The 24450-nt window shown below is 47.1% G+C and overlaps 1 protein-coding gene across 2 annotated transcripts in view; it reads right to left on the bottom strand.

Annotated features, from left to right (window-relative positions):
* Nucleotides 1-917: 917 nt before the first annotated feature.
* The window catches only part of chst11 (carbohydrate (chondroitin 4) sulfotransferase 11), a 106250-nt gene continuing 82717 nt past the window's right edge, over nucleotides 918-24450 (bottom strand). For both annotated transcript variants that reach the window (XM_055650648.1, XM_055650647.1), the window contains exon 3: nucleotides 918-1958. In XM_055650648.1, the coding sequence (XP_055506623.1) occupies nucleotides 1104-1958 (855 nt within the window). In that variant the 3' untranslated portion in view covers nucleotides 918-1103. The remainder of the gene's footprint in view (nucleotides 1959-24450) is intronic.

Here is a 24450-nt window from a genome sequence, read left to right as displayed (position 1 = left end):
TTGTTTCAGATTTCCTGCAACTACGTTTTTCCGATGTACCGTTAGCCTTCCCTCTTCCGTCAAAGCAAAAACCCTAGAGCAGGACTCGGGGGGGGGGTTGGTGGCAGATTAGACGCTAGTGGGATTGGCCAGCAACCATAAAGGAAGGCCAGGGCCACTAGTCCTATGTTGCTCCACATGTTTGGCGGGCAGGTGAGGCCATTTAAAGGACATTGATACCATCTGCAGGAAATTTCCCGGTGTGCATAAGGGGAAGACCAGGAGCTGTAAGTAACCCAGTGGCCAATCTGTTATTAATCTGAGACTTGGCATCAGATGACAGGGGCTTCATGTTAGTTTTCCTAAATGAAAAATGAACCATAATTGCGGTTTAAAATCCCCCCAAAAACACTTGAAACTAATTGCTGAAACACTGCTTGTTAAAGGATACCAGCAAACACAAAACAGCTTCTCTTTTAGTTCACACAGTCACGTCCCCAGAGAGGAGTTGTACAGATCGAGGACGAGGTATTCATGTTCCTCACTAAAGCTCGGCTTTGGGGAATCCTTTGCAGGCCACACGCCTGCCAACAGGCATCGTGGAGCTTCTTATCTTACACAAGTGAGCCAGGAATCTCACTCAGCAGAGAAAAGTGCTGAAATGAGATGGACAATTCTCTAGCCTGCTGAGAGGGAGATTGAGGGAGGGAGGGGGAGTGAGAGGGAAAGATAGAGATGGGGAGATAGAGCAAGAGAGAGAGAGGGAGTAGGGGGAGGGAGAGGGAAGGAAAGATAGAGATGGGGAGATAGAGCGAGAGAGATAAAGAGAGGTAGGGATTGAGATAGAGACAGACACACACACACACACACACACACACACACACATATACACATACACATATAAACAATACACAGCCCTATATATATATATAGAGAGAGAGAGAGAAAGAGAGAAAGAGAGAGAGAGAGAGAGAGAGAGAGATAATTTCTTACAAAGTTACTTAAATAATTCCGACCCTTACTGCTCGCAGCAAGGATGCAAATCTTCATTAAATTTACAGAAGAAAATCTTTCTATGCCATTATAATAACAAATAAAACCTTAAATAAACCAGCGGCCATTTCTCATGCCAATTTCAGGTAATTTGGCACGGAATAATTGAACATGACAAAATCTAATTTGTAGAGATTGAACAGCTGAGTTTGGAAAGCTGAGCTGATGTTTTGGAAAAACTGTGCCGTCATTTCATCTGTAGTTCTGGTGGACTTGGCGTAGGTGGGGAACTTGACCAACTTGTCCACTCCGGCCAAGCGCAGGATATAGTTTGCGTCCTCCTGCAGGCTCTCGTATTTGCCGATCAGGTCGTAGTGGATGTGGCAGGGGTGGCACAGGGAGGAGACGGTCTCCCAGTGTTCGTTGAAGGGCTCCTCCCTCTGCGTGTGGGGGTTGACGAGGTAGCCCACAAACTCCTCGAACTTCACGTCGCCGCCGCTGCGCAGGGCCTCCCGCGTGGCGTTCTTCCGCTGCCGCCGCACGATCTTGGTGCCGTAGCGCTTGTGGAAGGAGGTGTTGTACCTGCGGGTGAACTTGTTCCTGTAGGCCGACACCAGCCGCTCGAAGGGTTCGCGCACGAACATGAACTTCAGGTAGCTTTTTAAGCGGTGGTTGATCTCTGAGATGCTGTACTGGTTGAGGGTTTTCAGGTTGGACGGCACGTGGGCCTCGTTGGCGGGAATCTCCATGGGATCGCCGTACCGGCCCTGCCCTGTCAGCACCATCATCACCCTCTTCCAGTTCGTGCAGGCCACCTTCGGCACGTAGCAGTAGATCAGCTCGTGGTCCTCGTCCACCACCAGGTGCTTCAGATCGTTGGGGGTCAACACTCGCCGCTTTCGACTCCTGGCGCTGTTCGCCCGACACATCTGCGCCACCTGGTTCCTCCGTATCTGATGCGCCACTTCCGTGCTGGAGAATTCATACTGAAATTACAACAAAAAAAACACGTTAAAAGAATTGGCCAGAAATTTATTGACTTACTACAAGTATAAGGTGCAACAGTAATTTAAAAAATAAATGTTGCCAGGATCTGGTAACGGGAGATGAAATATATGAAGTTGGTATATCCCTTTTTGCGTGGTTTTTTATAATAGAGCAATTGTTACTCTTTCTTTTTTTTCTTTTCTAGGGTCTATTTCTTAACTCTTAACTAACTGTTTCTCTAATGGGTTTTTTTCCCCCAACACTTCCTCGCACTATCACAATTCTTTCTCGCTTTCCTTACTTCCTTTATTTAAAAATTAAAAACACAGGTTAAAAGAATTGGCCGAACACGACTGGCTCCGTGAAGGACAATGTTGGTGAGGTCCGTGCAAGTGCGTCAAGAGGGCTCTGTTGTCATATGCATTGAAACGGAACAAGGGGCGCACGGTGGCACAGCGGTAGAGTTACTGCCTTTCCTCGCCAGAAACCTGGGCTCGATCCTGACTACATTCTCCCTGTGACCATGTGGGTTTTCTCCAGGTGCTCCGGTTTCCTCCCACACTCCAAAGACGTGCAGGTTTGTAGATGAATTGGCTTCTGTGAATTGTAAAGTGCCCCTGGTGTGTAGGATAGTGCTAGTGTAGGGGGTCTTTGCCGGAAGGGCCCGTTTTCACGCTGTGTTTCTAAAGTCTAAAGAATGGTCTCGACCCAAAACGTCACAGATCCATTTTTCTCCAGAGACGTTGCCTGACCTGCTGAGTTACTCCAGCATTTTGTGCCCTTTTACACCTTCCACATCGCGGCATGTTTAGCTTAGTTTTGTTTTTTAGTTTAGAGATACAGTGCAGTAACGAGTCGGCAACGACCAGTGATCACCCCGTACACCAGCACTATCCTACACACTACGGACAATTTGTCATTTTTACCAAAGCCAATTAACCTACACACCTTGTACGTCTTTGGAGTGTGGAACGAAACCGGAGCACCCGGGGAAAACCCACGCGGTCACGGGGAGAATGTGCAAACTCCATACAGACAGCACCTGTGGTCAGGATCGAACCTGGGTGTGGGGTGCTGTGAGGGAGTGACTCTACCGCTGCCCCACCATGCCACCAATGTCGCTGAGGACTTAATGAAGTGCCTCTCCCGGGCACGCCTTTTCAGCCAACGATTCTTGGCCTCGTTATTATTTATTAGCATTAAATCCAGACCACGTTGTTCCACCCCTACCGGAAACACAGTTGAACAGTCTGGCCTATTCCAACTCTCTGAGCTTCTTGGATATTAAAGGAAGCAAGCTTAGTTTAGAGATACAGCGTGGAAACAGGCCCTTCTATCCTACACACCAGGGACAATTTACAGAAGCCAATTAACCTACAAACCTGAAATTGGGTCAAAAGGTAGTCACAAGGAATTACAAATGCTGGGATCATGAAACTGGGTACTGATTGTGAATGATCAGCCATGATCACATAGAATGGCGGTGCTGGCTCGAAGGGCCAAATGGCCTACTCCTGCACCCATTGTCTATTTTCAAAGCCAAAAGTGCTGGAGGAACAACGGGTCTGGCAGGATGTGTGGAGGGAATGGACGGATGACAATTTGAGTTGGGCCTTGCTCACACCTTCTTCGCCTTGAAGAATCCTTCATCAAATTGAAGAAGGGTCCCGACCTTAAACGTCACCTGTCCATTCCCTCCGCAGGTGCAGCCTGACCCAATAAGTTCCTCCAGCACTGAGTTCTAAATCACCAAACAATGCCATGGAATGGCCTACTGGCTGCTTAATATGAATATGGAAATATGGTCTCAATTCAACAGCTCACGAGAGCTGGAAAGGGTGCAGGTATGATTTACGAGGATGTTGCCAAGACTCGAGGGCCTGAGCTATAGGGAAAGGTTGAGCTGGATAGAATGTTATTCCTTGGAGCGTAGGAGGATGAGGGAAGATCTTATAGAGGTGTACAAAATCATGAGAGGAATAGATCAGGTAAAAGGAAATAATCTTTTGCCCAGAGTAGGGCAATCTAGAACTGGAGGTTTACGGTGAGAGGGAAAGATTTAATAGGAACCTGAGGGGTAATATTTTTACACAAAGGGTGATGGGTGTATGGAACGAGCTGCCGGAGGAAGTAGTTGAGGCAGGTATTATTAAAACATTTAAAAGACAATTGGCCAGGTAAATGGATTTAGATCTAAGGACAGGTTTAGAGGGATATGGGCCAAGGTTGGACTAGTGTAGATGGGACATGTTGGTCGGTGTGGGTAAGCTGGGCCGAGAGCCTGTTTCCACGCTGTGTGACTATGAGAAACAAGAGGTGTTGATAGGACAGTGTACAAGCCTGCAGCTTGTTCTCACGTCAAGAAACATTGGTGCAGGAGTAGGCCATTCGGCCCTTCGAGCCAGCACCACCATTCAATATGATCATGGCTCATCATCCACAATCAGTACCCCTCATTCCTGCCTTTTCCCCATATCCCTTGATTCCATTAGCCCTAAGAGCTAAATCTAACTCTCTCTTCAAAACATCCAGTGAATTGGCCTCCACTGCCTTCTGTGGCAGAGAATTCCACAGATTCACAACTCTCTGAGTGAAAAAGTTTTTCCTCATCTCAGTCCTAAATGGCCTACCTTTATTCTTAAGTGTGGGATTTAAACTAACACCCTATGACTTACGAGGTGTTTGTGATACTCAGAGATCTGGAACTCATTGCGAGAAAAGGTACAGAAGCAGAAACATTCATCACATTTAAAAACTAAAGGGCCTGTCCCACATTCACCACCTAATTCACAACCTTTTTTACTCGTGGACATTTTTCATTATGTTGAAAAAACCGCCCCGACCTACTTGATGCCACGAGTACCTACGACTAGCATCACGACCTACCTACGACCTCGTGACGACCATGCTGCAAGTATGAGTCAAGGGCAAACTCGGCAGAGGTCGTGAATTAGGTTGTGAAAGTAGGACAGGCCCTGAACTGGATATTAGTTGCAGGAGCTGGAAGATGAATAGTTTTCTTTCATTCTTTTCTTTTGATTGATTAAAAGATACAGCGTGGAAACAGGCCCTTCGGCCCATGCAGTCCATCGATCACCCGTTCACACTAGTTCACATCCACTCCTTACACACTAGGCACAGTTTAGCAAGGCCAATTAACCTACAAACCCACACATCTTTGCGACGTGGCAGGAAACCGGAGCACCCGGAGCAAACCCACGGGGTCACAGGAAAGAATGGTAGCACTTTGCACCTGCTCAGAGACAATAGCCTGAGTGGTTTCCTCATATCAGATTCAGATTCAGATTCAATTTTAATTGTCATTGTCAGTGTACAGTACGGAGACAACAAAATGCATTTAGCATCTCCCTGGAAGAGCGACATAGCACATGATTTGAATAAATAATAATAAGTGGGGGGGGGGGGGGTCACCGAGGTGGTGTTGGGCAGGCACCGAGGTACGTTGTTGAGTAGAGTGACAGCCGCCGGAAAGAAGCTGTTCCTCGACCTGCTGGTTCGGCAACGGAGAGACCTGTAGCGCCTCCGGAATGGTAGGAGGGTAAACAGTCCATGGTTGGGGTGAGAGCAGTCCTTGGCGATGCTGAGCACCCTCCGCAGACAGCGCTTGCTTTGGACCCGTTCATATGTTAGAAGTTCTCTACGATTCAATAAGTCACAGCCAAGCTGTCATCAGGCAACTGAACCAACCTATCACCAACTAGAGCCTGATCTGACCTACCATCTACCTCATTGGAGACCCTCAGTTTATCTTAACTAGTCTTTATCTTGCACTACACATTACTTCCTTTATCATGTATCTGTACACTGTGGATGGCTCGATTGTAATCATGTATAGTCTTTCCGCTGACTGGCTAGCACGCGTCAAGCTTTTAACTGTACCTCGCTACAGGTGACAATAAACTAAACTAAACTGATGTAACTTGATGTAACTCCAGAAAGAAAATGACTGAGTGGCGAGTGGTAGAGTTGCTGCTTCAGAGCATCAGAGATCCGGGTTCCATCCTGACTACGGATGCTGTCTGTATAGAGTTTATACGTTCTCCCCGTGACCTGCGTGGCTTTTCTCCGGGTGCTCCACTTTCCTCCCACACTTCAAAGACGTACAGGTTTGTAGGTTAATTGGCTTTGGTTAAATTGTAAATTGCCCCTAGTGTGTGTGCAGGATAGATTTAGTGTGCGGGGATCGCTGGTCGGCGCGGACCTGGTGGGCCGAAGGACCTGTTTCTGCGCTGGATCTCGAAACTAAACTAATCCGCATGGCATCAATTAAAGCAGGCAACAAAAGAAGCTTTTCCCTGTACCTCGGTTCACGTGCCAATAATAAACCGAACCAGAGATCTGCTCACGATCTGTACCGACCTTGTTTTAATTAATTGGCAACCGCCTGTCAAACCATTCATTAATTAGTAAAAGTCTTCAGAGTCACACACAGCAGGCAGGGTCCCGTGTTTCCTCTCGAGAGTGTACACACGACTCTCTCCCTGCACCTGATCAATCCGCTGAGTAGCGGCCAGTCCTCCCTATCTACACTCCCGTTGAGAATACCGCTGCTACTGTCTGAGTCGGCGGTTTGCAGTGTAAAGTCAGCATGAACCAATTTCCTTTCATGTTTTACACGGTCTCGCACGGAACTCATTAGAAGGCCCAGCTAAATGATTGTGGTCTAAAAGACAGCACTGCATCATACTAATAAACTCCAGACGTGACATGCTGTACTGATAAGGAAGGCAGTCTCTGGGACAGCAAACAAAACTCATTACTTTAACTCCCTGCTGCTTCCTTCCAAACAATCCTCCCACCTATATAATTGGACTTTTTTTAAATCATTAAACAAATAAGGTAGACTGTAGACACAAGAGACTGCAGACAAATCTTCAAACTGGTATTGATGGATTGAAAGATAGGGCATGGAAACGGGCCCTTAGGCCCACACCGAGCATTGATCAGCTGTTCACACTAGTTCATAAGTTCATAGGTTATAGGATCAGATTTAGGCCATTCTGCCCATCAAGTCTACTCCGCTATTCAATCATGGCTGATCTATCTTCCCCTCTCAACCCCATTCTCCAGCCTTCTCCCCACAACCCCTGACACCCGTAGCAATCAAGAGTTCTTTGTTATTCCACCTTCACACCCACTCCTTACACACTAGGGGCAATTTACAGAGGCCAATTAATCTACAAGACCCCATGTTTGAGTTGAGAGATACAGCATGGAAACAGGCCCTTCGGCCCACTGAGTCTAGGCAGACCATCGATCACCTGTTCACACTAGTTCTATGTTATTGCCACTTTCTTATCGACTTCCTCCAAATTACAGAGGCCAATTAACCTACAAATCCACTCATCTTTGGGATGTGGGAGGAAACCGGAGCACCCGGAGAAAACCCATGCAGTCACGGGGAGAACGTGCAAATTCCACACACAGGCAAGGTCAGGATTGAACCCGGCTCTCTGGCGCCGTGAGGCAGCGGCTCTACCTGCTGCGCCACTGTGCGCCACCTTGTCTTTGGGACGTGGGAAGAAACTGGGAGAATAGGGGGGGCGGCATAATCCAAAGGTAAGTTTAAGGCTAACATAATGGTAATTGGCTTCTGTAATTTGCCCCGATAGTGTAGAATGGAACTAGGGTAATTGTTGGTTAGCATGGACTCGGAGGGCCGAAGGGCCTGTCTCCACCCTGTATCTCTACCCTAAAACTCAGAGGTGAGAATGTTTCCCAATAAATCAAAGGTTTAAAACATTAATAAACCTTCATAACATTTATTTTTTGCAAGGTTGCAATATAATGGAGCCCTCTGACAGATTTTGACTTTGGAGCCGCAGGCATCATCTGGGAGATTCCTGTAAATAAACCTTCGGCGATAAAAAAAACAGACATGATTCTGAAGCACGCCTCGCGTCCTTGGTGGGCTGAAGGGCCTGTTTCCATGCTGAATCATTAAACTAAACTAAAGGAGTCCACCAGTAGTGACTTAAAATGTCTCCTCGAATATCATCCTTGATGTTTCGTCGCTTCTGTGTGTAATTATGTTGTAGGGTGGCACAGTGGCGCAGCGGTAGAGTTGCTGCCTCACAGCGCCAGAGATCGGGTTCGATCCTGACTACTGGTGCTGTCTGTATGGAGTCTGTACGTTCTCCCCGTGACCGCGTGGGTTTTCCCCGGGCACTCCAGTTGCTTTCCACACTCCAAGGACGTGCAGCAGGTTTGTAGGTTAATTGGGCTCTGTAAATTGTCCCTAGAATGTAGGATAGAACTAGTGTGAGTGGGAGATCAATTATTGGCGCGGACTCGGTTGTGCCGAGGGTCCAGTTTCCATGCTGTATCTTTAAACTGAACTAAACAGTTTTAGATGGATATGGGCCAAATGCAGGCACGTGGGACTACATGGGTCGGTATGGGCAATTTGGGCCGAAGGGCCTGCTTCCACGATCTATGACTCAAAATCTCTAAGCTAAACTAAACTAAATTCTGCTTACAGTATAAATAAATCTGAAAATTTGTGATTAAACCTTCTCGGTCTGAAGGTAAAGGATTTTTGCATCTTTTGAGTGAGATCAGTAGGTGGTGGTTAATATTCCAGATGACCTCTGACATGCTGTACAGAGTAACCAGTCAGTAATTGTTGACTCAGGGTATTCTTTCCTGTCTATGGCAGGTATGAGGGCATACATTTCATTCCATAGGATGTTCGGTCTACTTATAAAAATATGCATTATTGGCACATCATATGCTCAAACAGAGGTGTTGGATGGGAGCCTAAAATCCATTAAATAGGAACCATTGAATTCAAATAACCAGTCGAGTCATAGGTCGCTATTAGATTTATTTTTTTTCTACAATTTAAAGCTCCAGATATTAAAGGCCAACTCAACAATAAAGAATACCCTTTAAATAACTTGAAGAGTTTGCTTAAAATGTGCTGTCAGTTCATTGAGTTATACAGCGTGGAAACAGGCCCTTCGGCCCAATTTGCCCACACCGGCCAACAGGCCCCATCTGCACTAGTCTCACCTGCCCACGTTTGGCCCATATCCCTTCAAACCTTTCCTATCTACGTACCTGTCCAAATGTCTTTTAAATGTTGTTATAGCACCTGCCACAACTACCTCCTTCGATAGCTCGTTCCATACATCCATGAAAATGTTGCCCCTCAGGTTCCAATTAAAACTTTCCCCATTCACCTGTTACCAATGTCCTCTGGTTCTTGATTCCTCTACGGGTAAAAGACGCTGTGTTTTCCCTATCTATTTTTCCTCATGATTTTATACACCTCCATAACATCACCCCTCATTCTCCTGCGACCCAACCTCTCCCTATAGCTCAAGCCCTCAAGTCCTGGCAACATCCTCGTAACTCTTCTCTGCATCCTTTCACGTTTAACAATATCACTGTTGTCTCCAGTCTGTCCCAGAAGATTAATGTTGCTGCTTACAACTGTACAATCCCAAATATCTCTCTTTGAACTACTAAGCAGCTGGTTCTTAGATTGAATGGTGTTCAGTACAATAGAGAATAAATAAGGGGTGGTGAATCTGAGGAATTCTTTGCCACAGAAGGCTGTGGAGGCCAAGTCAGTGGATATATTTACGGCAGAGATAGATAGATTCTTTATTGGTACGGGTGGGGAGAAGGCAGAAGAATGGGGTTGGGAAGGAAAGATAGATCAGACATGATTGAATGGCGGAGTAGACTTGATGGGCCGAGTGGCCTAACTCTGCTCATATCACTTATGATAACAGTGCAACACAGGAACAGGCCCTTCGGCCCACAATGTCCGTACAGAACATGAACCTTACAACATCCCATCTCTGCAAACTCCATTAGCACCTGTCATCCCTGGAATTCCCCACTGCTTACCCCTTGACAAACCAGATTTCAATCACCCCGAAGATAGACACGAAATGCTAGAGTAATTCTTCGCCTGAAGAAGAGTCCCAACCCGAAACATTCTCCAGAGATGGTGCCTGGCCCGCTGAGTTACTCCAGCATTTTGTGTCTTTCTTCAGTATAAACCAGCATCTGCAGTTTCTTCCTACCCTTTGACCCCCAGCTTGAGGTCATGCCTCAAGCTGCACCAGGTCCCTCACGTCTTAGATTCACTCCTTAAGTCTCACCACCACCACAGCTCTTTTGACTATTTATCCGAATACTGCGTTCTGGTGTTACATATTAGAGCGTACAACAGTACAGCACAGGAACAGGCCCTTCAGCCCAAATTGTCCGTGGCATAATGCCAAGTTAAACTGATCTCCTCTGCCTGCTGGAGTAAGTCAGCGGGACAGGCACACAGCTCTGGAGAGAAGGAATGGGTGACATTTTGGGTCGAGACCCTTCTTCAGACCTTCTTTTCAATCCCCGCATATCCATGGGCCTATCTAAAAGCATCTTAAACGCCCCTGTTGTACCTGCCTGCATCATCACCCTGAGCAGCATGTCCCAGGCACCCACTAGTCTCTGTGGAAAACAACTTGCCCCGCACATCTCTTTAAATTTGGACTTCTCACAGGCAAGAAATCACGCCTGTTCTGGATCAAGACCAAGGTTGCAAAATCACCTATTTATTTTTAAAGACACAACAATGCTATTTATCACACTTATTTTTAAGTTAACTTTAAACAGTCTGGAAAAACTTAAGCCTACACTGCCAACTCGGGGGTTATAGCATAGGCTTTCAAAAATTATTATTTGGTAAAAGTGGTTTGTGAATAATATCCTCTGGATTTCCTTAAGGAGGAACAGTTAGTAACACCCCCAGCGCAGAGATGGTAGATTGGGTTCGCAAATCAAAATGGAGGCGAAGACTTTACCCCAGCCTATATTTGCCATGGATTGTCACAAAATGCTGGAGTTAAACTCAGCGCATCAGGCAGCATCTCCGAGAACATGGATAGGTGAGGTTTCAGGTGGGGGATCCTTCTTCAGACTGACTGTAAAGGTGGCGGAATTGGAAGCCAGAAAAGACCAGGATAAATCAACGCTGGCAACAGATTCCCTGAGAGGCTGCTTGTTGGTTAGAGACAGTGTGATCCCAAGTGGATGCATCTATGTGAACAGTGGAACTGGTTAGATAACGTAGTGGAGGATGAGAGGGGGAGCAAGTGTATGTGGGGGGGGAGTGAGGTGAGATTGGAGGGGTGTATATGTAAAAGTCACCTATAATTAGATAATTTAACATTCATACCGCTGGATTGTAAGCTACCCAAACAAAACGTCAGGTGCCTATCTTTGCCACGTTTAGTCAAAACTTACGTAACACACAGTACTGACCAGCAGTGATCAGCAACACTGACATTTCTCCACTTTTCTTCTAGTTTATTTTAGTTTAGAGATACACCATGAGAACAGGCCCTTCATCCCACTGAACCCATGCCAACCATCAATCACCCGTGCACACGAGTTCCATTTTATCCTACTTTCTCATCCACTTCCTACACACTAGGGACAATTTACAGAAGCCAATTAATCTGCAAACCAGCATGTTTACGTTTAGTTACCCACCTCCAGATTCAGGGACAGTTTCTTCCCGGCTGTTATCAGGCAACTGAACCATCCTGTCATCAACTAGAGAGCGGTCCTGACCGCCCATCTACCTCATTGGAGATCCTTGGACTATCTTTAGTCGGACTTTACCTTGCACTAAACATTATTCCCTTTATCCGGTGTTTGTACATTGTGGACGGCGTGATTGTAATCATGTTTGGGCTTTTTGCTGACTGGATAGCACGCAACAAAAACGTTTTCACTGTATCTCAGCACACGTGATAATGAATGAAACCATCAAACTATCATTGGTGATGTTTCGGGTCACAGCCCTTCAGATCAGTCTGAAGAAGGGACATGATCCAAAAACGTCACCTATCCAAGTTCTCCAGAGATGCTGCCTGAGCCGCAGAGTTACTCCAGCACTTTGTGTCCTTTTGCGACTAAAGTCCAGTTTGCCCAGGGGTAGGAAGTGGGAAATCCTAGAGATGTGCGGTGCTGCTGAAGTCTAGGCAGATGGGAGAGCTTGAATTTTCTCACTACAGAGAGCTCGAATGCAAGGCTGAGAACCTTCTCACTACAGCTTCAACGCACCACCAGCAGATTGAGTGATTGATTCAAATGGATCTGTTGCGTCCCTTAAAACAGAGTCTCTATAATCGGACTTTACTGAACTTTATCTAAACGTTATTCCCTTTACCCTGTATCTGTCCACTGCAGATGGTTCGATTGTCATCATATATAGTCTTTCCACTGACTGGTTAGCACTCAACAAAAAGCTTTTCACTGCACCCTGGTACTCGTGACAACAAACTAAACTAAAGATCTGCTCATGATCTGTATTGACGTTTTTTTTCAATTAATTGATGACTGCCTGTCAAACCATTCAACTTTCCACTGTACCCCATTACACGCGACAATAATAATTCCTTGGAGTGCAGTGGTATGAGGGGTGATCTTACAGAGGTGTAAAAATCATGAGAGGAAGAGATTGGGTAGATGCACAGTTTCTGTTGCCTGGGGTAGGGGAAATCGAGAACCAGAGGATATACTGTAAGTTTAAGGTGAAGAGGGAAAGATTTAATAGGAATCTGAGCAGTAACTTTTTCACATGAAGGGTGGTGGGTGTATGGAACAAGCTGCCAGAGGAGGTATATGTTGAGGCAGGTACTATCTGCCAGAGGAGGTAGTTGAGGCAGGTACTATCGCAACGTTTAAGAAGCAATTAAAGAGGTACATGGATGGGACAGGTTTAGAGGGATATGGACCAAACGCAGGCAGGTGGGACTAGTGTAGATGGCACATGTTGGTCTGTGTGGGCAAGTTGGGCCAAAGGGCCCGTTTCCACACTGCATGACTCTATAAATCTAATAAACTAAATTAAACTAAACTAAAGCGGTGTAACTTGAATTTGAACCATTCTGCAGAAGGAAAATGCACTCTATAGCTGCACGGCAACAAATAAATCCATTTGTGGCTGGACTATTGGTGACAGGTGATTTAGCAGCTGTTAGTGATTCCACCTAACTTGTCTCCAGCACTGTGTTGTCAGGGGAATAGGCCAGGACGGTTTCATTATAGGCAGTAACTGGCTTCCTTACACTCCCGTTTGTGTGTGGTCTCAAATACTGAGGGGAATTTTGCCGTGTCACCTTCAACGTGCTTCTGTTGGTCCCCGAAAGAGCCAAGACTGGGTTTGTTTCCTGAACTAATCCTGGACTCGCGGCAGACAATGATGCATCGCAAGGTTGTCTCAGAGAGGCAAGGCAGTAATGTGTGATCGGACCACGGATATCTCTTGTGAAGCCCATTCCATGGTGGGTGATTTACAGCTGCACCGTGCGAGTGGGGAAAACCCTTTGGCAAGCTGATCTCTGCCTCAGAAGCGTCCCCACTGCCTTGCTGGGCTGTGGCGGGTATGGAGTTGGCCTTGTGTCCACAGAAACTGCCCCCATGAAGCAGTCACTCACTGCCAACAGCGCAGAGTCCCAGAACACATCAGGAACCAGGGTAGTCCAATTTCCGGCCTCTGACCACAAGATGAAGGATTAACGAGGGGGCAGGAAACTGCAGGAAGCTGTGATTTTCTTACATTCACAGGGCTGCCTGTTTTCCCTGTAACCCAAGGGGCAGGGGCTCGCGATAAATCTCCGTGCACTGTCGCCATCTCCCACGGTTTGTGCTGGAGCGCTAACGTGGGGGGAGGCAGAGTCAAATACTATCAGGCCTCCATCACACCATTGCAAATTGGTCAGTGTCTAGACCTTGGCTGGATGGGAACGCCACGGCACATAGGCCCAGCATCTCATTACCATACAAGTGGGGTACCCCCCTCCCCCCCATCTCCCCCCCCTCCCCCCCCCCCCCCCCCACCTGTGACCTACAGGCTGTGACCTACAGGGGGGAAGACACCCAGCCAGCCCCTGCTCTGCCCCCAAAAACCCGGCCATCGGGTACGGCTCATACCATCTAGAACGTGGGCTAGAGGGCATCACGGTGGCGCAGTGGTAGAGTTGCTGCCTTACAGCATTAGAGACCTGGGTTCGATCCTGACCACGGGTGCTGTCTGTACGGAGTTTGTATGTTCTCCCCGTGACCTGCGTTGGTTTTCTCCGGGTGCTCCACTTTCCTCCCACACTCCAAAGCTGTGCCAGTTTGCAGGTTAATTTGGCTTTGGTAACAAATATTGTAAATTGTCCTGCTAGTGTACGGGGTGATCTGGTCGGGGCAGGCTCGGTGGACCGAAGGGCCTGTTTCCGCGCTGTATCTCCAAACTACGGGAGGGAACTCTAACCAGAGACCGGGGGGGATGGAGCCGGCGGCGATGACAGATGCGATGGGCGAGGGGCAAAGCTGGTAGGAACGGAGAGGGACCGGGGTCTGGCCTACCGCACCCTCGAGGTCAGCCACGGGAGGCTCCCCGGGGGCACACAGGTGGACGGGTGAGGAGAGGAACGTAGGTCCGCTGGCGATGGCTGTAGGCTCTGGGGCTCGTTTATATCAAGCACCGCTCACAACAACTAGAGTGCGAATTGGACTTTGAAAATGGTGCCAACCCCTGGCACCTTTTGCGTGCGGGCTCAGTGGACTATTTCTGTACACTTTGCTAGTTGGGGATTGGGCTGAAGGGTGGTGATACTTTACTGGACTCAGAAAATAATTTTAATTGTATGTTTGAGGAATTTGAGGAAGGACATTCTTGCTATTGAAGGAGTGCAGCGTAGGTTTACAAGGTTAATTCCCGGGATGGCGGGACTGTGATATGCTGAGAGAATGGAGCAGCTGGGCTTGTACACTCCGGAGTTTAGAAGGATGAGAGGGTATTTCATTGAAACATATAAGATTGTTAAGGGTTTGGACATGCTAGAGGCAGGAAACATGTTCCCGATGTTGGGGGAGTCCAGAACCAGGGGCCACAGTTTAAGAATAAGGAATAAGCCATTTCGAACGGAGACGAGGAAACACTTTTTCTCACAGAGAGCGGTGAGTGTGGAATTCTCTGCCTCAGAGGGCGGTGGAGGCAGGTTGTCCGGATGCTTTTAAGAGAGAGCTAGATAGGGCCGTTAAAAATAGCAGAGTCAGGGGATATGGGGAGAAGGGAGGAACGGGGTACTGATTGGGGATGATCAACCATGATCACATTGGATGGCGGTGGTGGCTCGAAGGGCCGAATGGCCTACTCCTGCACCTATTGTCTATTGTCTATTGTTTGTACGAGGCAATAAAAGCACCATTGAATCATTGGTTCTCCAGTCTAGTTCAGAGATACAACATGGAAACAGGCCCTTCACCTCAAATCTATGCTGACTATCAATCACCCCTACACTAGTTCCATCCTACACACCAGGGACAATTTAGAGAAGCCAACCTGCATGTATTTGGAATGTGGGAGGAAACTGGAGAAAACCCACGTCGTCAGGGAGAGCGTGCAAACTCTATACAGACAGCACCCGTAGTCAGGATCGAACCCGGGTCTCTGGCGCTGTGAGGCAGCGACTCTACCCGCTGCACCACTGTGCCGCCCTAACATATTGCTCTGTTAAAGGTATGTTGTTCTCCTCATCAATCACTTAACTCTACACTCTCTTATTACCAACTTGCTGCTGCTGGAATTACTCTAGACTTCCTCTCTAAAGACCCCTGGTTAAATATTTCCTCAGGCTCTCTTCTGCCAGGAGGGCAATTCTATTTAGGTTAATTGGCTTCTGTAAATTGTCCCTAGTGTGTGGGATAGTTCTGGTGTACGGGGTGATCGTTGGTCAATGTGGACCTGGTGAGCCGAAGGGCCCGTTTCCACGCTGTATCTCTCAAGTAAACTAAACTTTAGACTTTAGAGGTACAGCGCGGAAACAGGTCCTTCGGCCCACCAGGTCTGCGGCAACCAGCGATCACCTCAGGCACACGCACTACCCTACACACTAGGGACAATTTACAATTTTACCAAAGCCAATTACTCTACAAATCTGCACGTCTTTGGAGTGTGGAAAGAAACCGGAGCACCCGGGGAAAATCCACGCGGTCACAGGGAGAACATACGAACTCTGTACAGACAGCACCTGTAATCAGGATCGAACCCGGGTCACTGGCGCTGTAAGGCAGCGACTCTACCGCTGCGCCACCATGTGATCTTTGTAAGGAAATCCCACAAATGAGGGCCTTCAGAGATCAGTGTGCTGCAGACTGATCTTATGTGAGGTAACGCACGAGGCCAAAGTGGGAGAAACCCTTGATTTACTGGGAGTTCCAGGCCTTAACTAGTGGAGAAGCATCAGAACAGGACAATGACTAGTTTAGCTTCAACATGCTGTGGGCCAGAGGACGGTACAGGTCATGGATCGTGGAGGTATCGATGTTGCCTTGACGCATGCTTGAAAGCGGGACAAGGTGTGAAACAAGACCGATAGGAGACATCATCTACAGCAGGCATCACGGTGGCGCAGCGGTAGAGTTGCGGACTTACAGCGCCAGGGACCCAGATTCGATCCTGTCAGTACGGAGTTCGTATGTACTCTCTGTGACTCTTTACTGTACATGGGTTTTCTCCGCGTGCTCCAGTTTCCTACCACACTCCAAAGACGTGCAGGCTTGTAGGTTAATTGGTTTTGGTCAAAAATTGTAAATTGTCCCTAGTGTGTAGCATAGTGTTAGTGTACGGGTGATTGCTGATCGACACGGATCAGTGGACTGTTTCCGCGCCATATCTCTAAACTAAAACTATAAAAACTAAAGCATACCAAGGGTTGGTAGATTCCCCGTCTTCTTAAACATTTATATCCAGCACTAAAGACAAAATGGAAAATCAGTTTCATTGAACTACGATTAATGTTTTGGATTCAACCATTGTCGAATGTGTCCTTACCTCCGTCAAGTGTTGAATTAAATATTTTGTAGCAAAACCAGGTAGACTAAATAGCACACATGTTTATCTGTTGCTAGTTCCATTGTGTTTAGCTGAATGTAACAGTGGTTTAACAAGGTCAACACATGTAGAAAGAGCCTTGATCATTCAGATTGAATTGATTGAAAGATACAGCATGGAAACAGGCCCTTTGGCCCATCGCGTCTTCACCGACCATCGATAGGGCGGCACAGTGGCGCTGCGGTGGTTTCTGCCACACAGCGCCAGTGGTCCAGCCTCGATCCTGACTATGGATGCTGTCTGTGCGGAGTTTGCACGTTCTCCCTGTGACTGTGTGGGTTTTCTCCGGGCGCTCCTGGTCCCCTCCCACCTTCCAAAGATGTGCAGGTTTGTATGCTAACTGGCCCGCTGCAGATGGCCCGGAGTGTGCAGGGAGTGGATGAGAAAGTGGGATAACAAAGATGTTTGTGTGAAGGGAAAATCGATGGTTGGAGGGAACTCAGTGGGCCGAAGGTCCCGTTTCCACGCTGTATGTCTAAAATAAAACTAACTTCAGAGGTGAGAGTGGTAACTATTAAATCCATGGCCTAAAACATTAATCTAAAGGCGGCACAGTGGTTCAGTTTCTCCGTCTCTCCGTGACCTGCGTGGGTTTTCTCCGAGATCTTCGGTTTCCTCCCACACACCAAAGACCTGGGTTAATTGGCTTGGTATAAATGTAAATTGTCACCCGTGTGCGTAGGATAGTGTTAATGTGCGGGAGATCGCTGGCCGGTGTGGACTCGGTGGGCCGAGAGGGCCTGTTTCAGCGCTCTCTCTAAACTCAAGAAAGCATTACAGGTCCACACATACACAAGATTAACAAACTGTTTTTACCCCAAGGCCATCGCAACTCGGAACTCTGCACTGAACACACAGCCCCCAGAGCCCATATTACACATTATGACTTGACTTGACTCTTTCTTGCCGTTTTTGTTATTCGTTATTCGTTATTATTTATCTGATACGTTGCAGCTCCGCTCGGGCAGTGCTCCTGAAATGTTGTTGTATGTATTTACAATGACAATTAAGTCTATTATTATTATTATTATTAACTAAACTAAGATTAATAAACCTTCACAATATTTATTTTTTTTGCAAGGCTTCAAGATAATGGAGTCAGATTTTGTCTTTGGGGACAGTGAAGCAGGCATTATCGAGGAGATGACTGTAAATAAACCTTCAGCGATAAAAAACAGAGACAATATTCTGAAGAATGTCCTTGTGTCCAGACCATGCTGAGTTTCAAGGCTTCAGTGACCAGGAGTAACCTCTCTGAGGGCAATAACAAAAACACCTAGGAATGCCCTGACCAATAAGCAAAAATAATGACTTTCTAAACAACAAGCCAAACCAGAAATAATTCAAGTACTTTCTTACTTTAATATATCACTATTATAATATAGTTATTTAAATTATATTTAAATTGTTAATTAATTATAAATAAATGCAACAAATCATATAAAATCATATAAAATTATTAATCAATTAATTCTTGATTATTTATAACTAATAATATTTAATATAACAATTATATTTAAACAACTGGTTCTTGATTCCCCATACTCTGGGTAAAATGAATTAAGTTTTTCCCAGCGTTGGGGAATCAAGAACCAGAGGTCATGGGTTTAAGGTGAGAGGGAATGATTTAATAGGAACCTGAGGGGCAACATTTTCACACAGTGGATATATGGAACAAACTGCCATAGGTAACTGGAGGTAGTTGAGGCAGGAACTATAAAAACATTTAAAAGACACTTGGACAGGTACATGGACAGGAAATGTTGACAGGGATATGGGACCAGCTTCGATGGGGCATCTTGGTCAGCATGGACGAGTTGGGTCGAAGGGCCTGTTTCCATGCTCTATATGACTCTAAAGCTCTGAAAACTGTCACAGGATTTAGTGCGTTAGGGTTATACAGCATGGAAATTGAACCCATCAGATGCATGTTGACTATCAACTAATTCTGTTTTGTTTTCCCACATTCCCCACATATACTTCCACCTGCATACACACCAGGACAATTCGCCATGGTTAATTCAGCTACAAGAATAACCTTCAGGGAAGGCACAGCAGTAGAGCTGCTACCTAAGAGTGCCAAAAACCTGGGTTCGATCCTGACTATGGGTGCTGCCTGTACAGAGTTTGCTCGTTCTCCCTGTGACTGTGTGGGTTTTCTCCAGTTGCTTTGGTTTCCTCCCACATCCCAATGCCGTGCGAGATTGTAGGTTAATTGGCTTCTGAAGATTATCCCTAATGTGCAGGATTAGAAAGTGGGATAACATAGAACTAGCGTACGGGTGAAAAATGTTCCCGATGTTGGGAGAGTCCAGTTACCACGGCCTTCCACATGAGAGCAGCAATGAATGCAGGCACGGAAATCGCTATCAAAACATGGGGGGGACCGAGGGGACACAATTTCTTGGTGGCCGTGCACGCATGCGCACATTCACACACACAGACGCGAGGCTTCAGAGGCTTCAGCCGTAGGCCCTGTGGATGGTAATTACGGGAACGACGACCCATGCTCACGGGCAGCGCGGAGAAGCAGCGCTAAATCCAGCTCAACTCTGCCTGTCTCACCGGGTTAACCTACAGGCCTGCCTGGACTGACATGACACCAGTCCGGAGCGGTGGAGCTAGCGCTGCTTCTCCGCGTTTGCTGTAAACCTGGGCTGTCATTCCTGTAAGTCCAGGCAGGGCTGTAGGTTAACCTGGCGGGACAGGCAGAGTTGAGCTAGATTTAGCACTGCTTCTTTGCGCTGGCTGTGGGCCTGGGGGCACCGTTCCTGTCTGACTCCCGATGTCTCTGGCCACCCCTGGGCGTGTGGGGGTGGGGGCACTCAGGTGGGGACGGTGATGGTCCAGTGGTGGTTCGGCAGCGATTGCAGCGCAGGAGAACCCGGATCGATCCTGGCTGCGGATGAGGCACAGGTCTGTGTCCAGGTGCTGCCGAGGGTGTTTTTCGCTTGTGACCCATGACCTGGGCATGCAATTCAACTCCACTTTATGATCTTTGCTCCACCAGGACGTCTCCCTCCTCCAATCACCGTGCTCTATCCTCAGTCCAACCCCCTTACTTCCCCCTCTGACAGACACCTCCCTCCTCCAATCATCGCGCTGAATCATCATGGTTCCCCCCCCCCCCATTGCCTGGTGACCGAAGTCTCTCTTGTCCTGTTGGCACCCTCGATCATTAGTCCCACCCCCACTGTCTCGCGGAAAGCAGAGATTTCACCGGGTTTTAAAATCCGGATTACAAAAAATGGGTGGGGTGGGTCGTCCCCCACCCCTCAAAATAGGGGGGGGGGGGGGGGGGGGGCTGCCTTTCCACCCCAGCATGAATGGATTCAGTCAAGCATTACATCCATGCTCTCAGCCTGCCTGTGCAGTCATTTAATTAGGCAGCTTCTCCTGGCTTTATTCTGTTACTGTGAGCAGACCGAGGTGACTGCTAACCCCCAAATCGTTTTCATCATCACTTTCCCCGTGTGCTCTCAGTCCCTTAATTCGCGGAAACTCAGGCTTTATACTTTACTTTGGACTTCAGAGAAACAGCCTGGAGACAGGCCTTTCGGCCCACCGAGCCCACGCCCACCATCGATCACCTAAACACTAGGCCCCACTCTACACACCAGGGGCAATTTACAGACGCCAGTCAACCTTCAAACCTGTCTGTCTTTGGAGTGTGTGAGGAAACCGGAGCACCCGGACAAAACCCACACGGAAGTCCCACACCGGAGAACGTACAAACCCCGTACATGGTTCTTGACTCTAAAACTCCGAAAACTGTCACAGGATTCAGCGCTTTAGAGTTATGCAGCATGGAAAATTGACCTTTGAACCCATCAAGTCCACGTTGACCATCAAGTCATAGTCAGGATCAAACCTGGGTCTCTGGCGCTGTGAGGCAGCAACTCTACCGCTCCACCACCATGCCGCCTTTCAACCTCTACAATCCTTTCTCTTAACCCCTCCATTCCTTCTTCCCATAAGACAATAAGAAATAGGAGCAGAATTAGGTCATTTGGCCCATCAAGCCTGCTCCACCATTTAATCCTGGGATGGCAGGACTTTCATATGAAGAAAGACTGGATAGACTTGGCTTGTACACGCACGCTAGAATTCAGAAGATTGAGGGGGGATCTTATAGAAACTTACAAAATTCTTAAGGGGTTGGACAGGTTAGATGCAGGAAGATTATTCCCGATGTTGGGGAAGTCCAGACATGGGGTCACAGTTTAAGGATAAGAGGGAAGTCTTTTAGGACAGAGATGAGAAAATCATTTTTTACACAGAGAGTGGTGAATCTCTGGAACTCTCTGCCACAGAAGGTAGTTGAGGCCAGTTCATTGGCTATATTTAAGAGGGAGTTAGATGTGGCCCTTGTGGCTAAAGGGATCATGGGGTATGGAGAGAAGGCAGGGATGGGATACTGAGTTGAATGATCAGCCATGATCATATCGAATGGCGGTGCAGGTTCGAAGGGCCGAATGGCCTACTCCTGCACCTATTGTCTATGTTTCTATGTCTATCTTTCTCTCTCAACCCCTTCTCCCCATAACCCCTGACACCCCTACTAATCAAGAACCTATCGATCTCCGCTTTAAAATTATCCAATGACTTGCCTTCCACCACTGTCTGTTGCGATGAATTCCACAGATTCATCATCCTCTGCCTCGAGAAATCCCTCCTCAAGAATCTCCTCAGCACTCCAGTCCATCAGAGTGTGGCCTACACTGGTAGCCACAGTATTTATCTGACTGGTAAGTTAGACACAGACTCTTTGATTCACCTCGTAGGTTTGGAGTGCCGTTGACATTCATCATTAACAGCTTCCTTTCCACACGGACGACCACAGTGATTATTAATAGTGCCTTCTACTGATACCGCAGCAGTCTGTCTCCATCCATACGGTTAGGATTGGCAAGGACTGTCCCGGTGCCGGGAACTTTGTACAGGAAGCTTGGCTCCACAGTTGGCTTGTCATGGACCTGGGATGATACTGACCTTACATGACGCTGGTCTGTGATGTACATTAATGCCACGTATGAGAAAGAGAATATACAAAATTACCCCAGCCTTCACTACCCGCATGGTGCTACAGCCACTGCCCCGTGCTATGTCATTATGTCATAGGTTCATAAGTCATAGGAGCAGAATTAGGTCATTCAGCCCAACATGTGTACTCATGGCTGATCTCTATCTTTCCCTTTCATTTTTTTAAATTTAGTTCAGAGATACAGCCCTGCAATAGGCCCTTCGGCCCACCGAGTCCGTGCCGACCCGCGATCCCCGTACACTGGCATTATCTTACACATCAGGGACAATTTACAATCTTTACCGAAGCCAATTAACCTACAAACATCGGTTTTCTCCGAGTGCTCCGGTTTTCTCCCACACTCCAAAGACGTACAGGTTTGTAGGTTAATTGGTTTCGGTAAGAATTATAAATTGCCCCTTTCACCCTAACTCGTCATTGCCAACCAAGATGCCAAATTAAACCAGTCCTATTAGCTTGCATTTGGCACATATCTCTCGAAACCTCTCCTATCCATGTATCCATGTTATGTATTTTACAATAACAGCATTTAAAAGATACTAGGACAGGGACATGCGTAGGAAAGTTTTAGAGGACAAACACAGGCAAATGAGACTAGGTTAGATGGGGCATGTTAGTCAGCCTGGGCGGGATGGGCTGAAGGGCCTGCTTCTGTTTCCTGTGATGCTTCGACTCTGTGTTGTTTTTGTACTTACCTCAACCACTTCCTCTGGCAGCTTGGCTTGCACCCTGCACCCCAGAGTTACATCTCAGTTGCCCAAATCCACCACTTTTATAAACAGAGGCAGCTCGTAACAATCTGCCTAATGGAGCCAGGGTTTGACATCTCAATATATGGGACGTAACGTGATTCACTCTCCATTCCCTCATCTTGAGGCAACATTTTGTTCATGTTCTTGGTGCAGAATTAGGCCATTCAGCCCATCAAATCTACTCCTCCATTCTATCATGGCGGATCTCTCGTTCCCTCTCAATCCCATTCTCCTGACATCCTTACCAATCAAGAATCAGTCAATCTCCACATTAAAAATATCCATTCTCCTCCACAGTCTTCTGTGCCAATGAATTCCACAGACTCACCGCCCTCTGGCTAAAGAAATTCCTCCTCATCTCCTTCCTAAAGGTATATCCTTTTATTCTGAGCCTCTGGTCCTAGATTTCTCCCTGAGTGGAAACATCCTCTCCACATTCACTGTATCCAGGCCTTTCACTATTGTCATGTTTTTTGTAGTTAAGCACAACATATTATCTTGAAAATCATAAGTACCAGTGCTAACGTCACATTAGCCGACACACCAACCACTTTGAAGTCATTTCCTCACCAAAGTATCACGCCGAATCTCCAGATAAGAAGCAGATACATGTGGTTGCTTATTTTCGTATGAACCTCATCTCACCTCACCACGTCCCACTCTGTTATTTCCCATCCCTCCTTGGAGAGTTCAGCTACCCTTCACTTTAATATATCTTAGTTTAGCTTATCATAGTCACGTATTATATGTACTGTGAAAAGCTTTTTGTTCCGTGCTAACCAGTCGGCGGAAAGACTATACATGATTACAATCAGTTTGACAACAGTATACAGATACAAGATAAAGGGAATAACATTTAGTGCAAGCTAAGAATCTGAAGAAGGGTCTCGACCTGAAACGTTACCTATTCATTTTCTCCAGCGATGCTGCCTGACCCGCTGAGTTACTCCAGCATTTTGTGTGATCTCTAGTGCAAGCTAAAGTCCAGTGAAATCCAATTCAAGATAGTCCAGGGGTCTCCAATGAGGTAGATGGTAGGTCAAGACTGCTCTCTAGTTGGTGATAGGATCTGGAGGTGTGCGTTTTCACACTTCTGTACATCTTGCCTTATGTGAGATGGGAGAAGAAGGAGTGACTGGGGTGAGACTGGTCCTTCATTATGCTGGTGGCATTGCCGAGGCAGCGTGAAGTGTAGATGGTGTCAATGGAAAGGAGGTTAGTTTGTGTGATGGTCTGGGCAGCGTCCACAACTCTCTCTACAATTTCTTGCGGTCTTGGATGGAACAACGATTAGTCACTCAGTGTCTTTACCCATGCAGTCATGCAGAGGCTGGTGAATCTGTGGAATTCATTGCCACAAATGGTATGTGGCTGCCTAGTCATTGTGTATTTTTAAAGCAGAGATGAATAGGTTCTTGATGAGTAAGAGTGACAAAGGTTATGGGGAGAAGACAGGTGAATGGGGTTGAGAGGGAAAAATAGATCGGCCATGAATGAATGTGGAGTCGGCTCGATTGTCCACATGGCCTCATCCTGCTCCTATGTCTTATAGGTCATATAGTTTTATGGATAGGTGACATTTTGGGTGGGACCCTTTTTCAGCTATGATGGGACTGGACCCGAACGTCACCTATCCATGTTCTACGGGGATGCTGCCTGGCCCAATAAGTTACTCCACCACTTTGCACCACGTACACTCCATTGAGTATAAATGGGGATCCTGTGGATAGGGTGAACTGTTTTAAATATCTGGGAGTCCACATCTCTGAGGA

Source organism: Leucoraja erinacea, chromosome 19, assembly GCF_028641065.1.
Source record: "Leucoraja erinacea ecotype New England chromosome 19, Leri_hhj_1, whole genome shotgun sequence".
In the NCBI taxonomy this organism is placed as follows: Eukaryota; Metazoa; Chordata; class Chondrichthyes; order Rajiformes; family Rajidae; genus Leucoraja; species Leucoraja erinaceus.
Note: the sequence above shows the minus strand (reverse complement) of the source record. Positions and strands in the feature narration are given on the sequence as shown.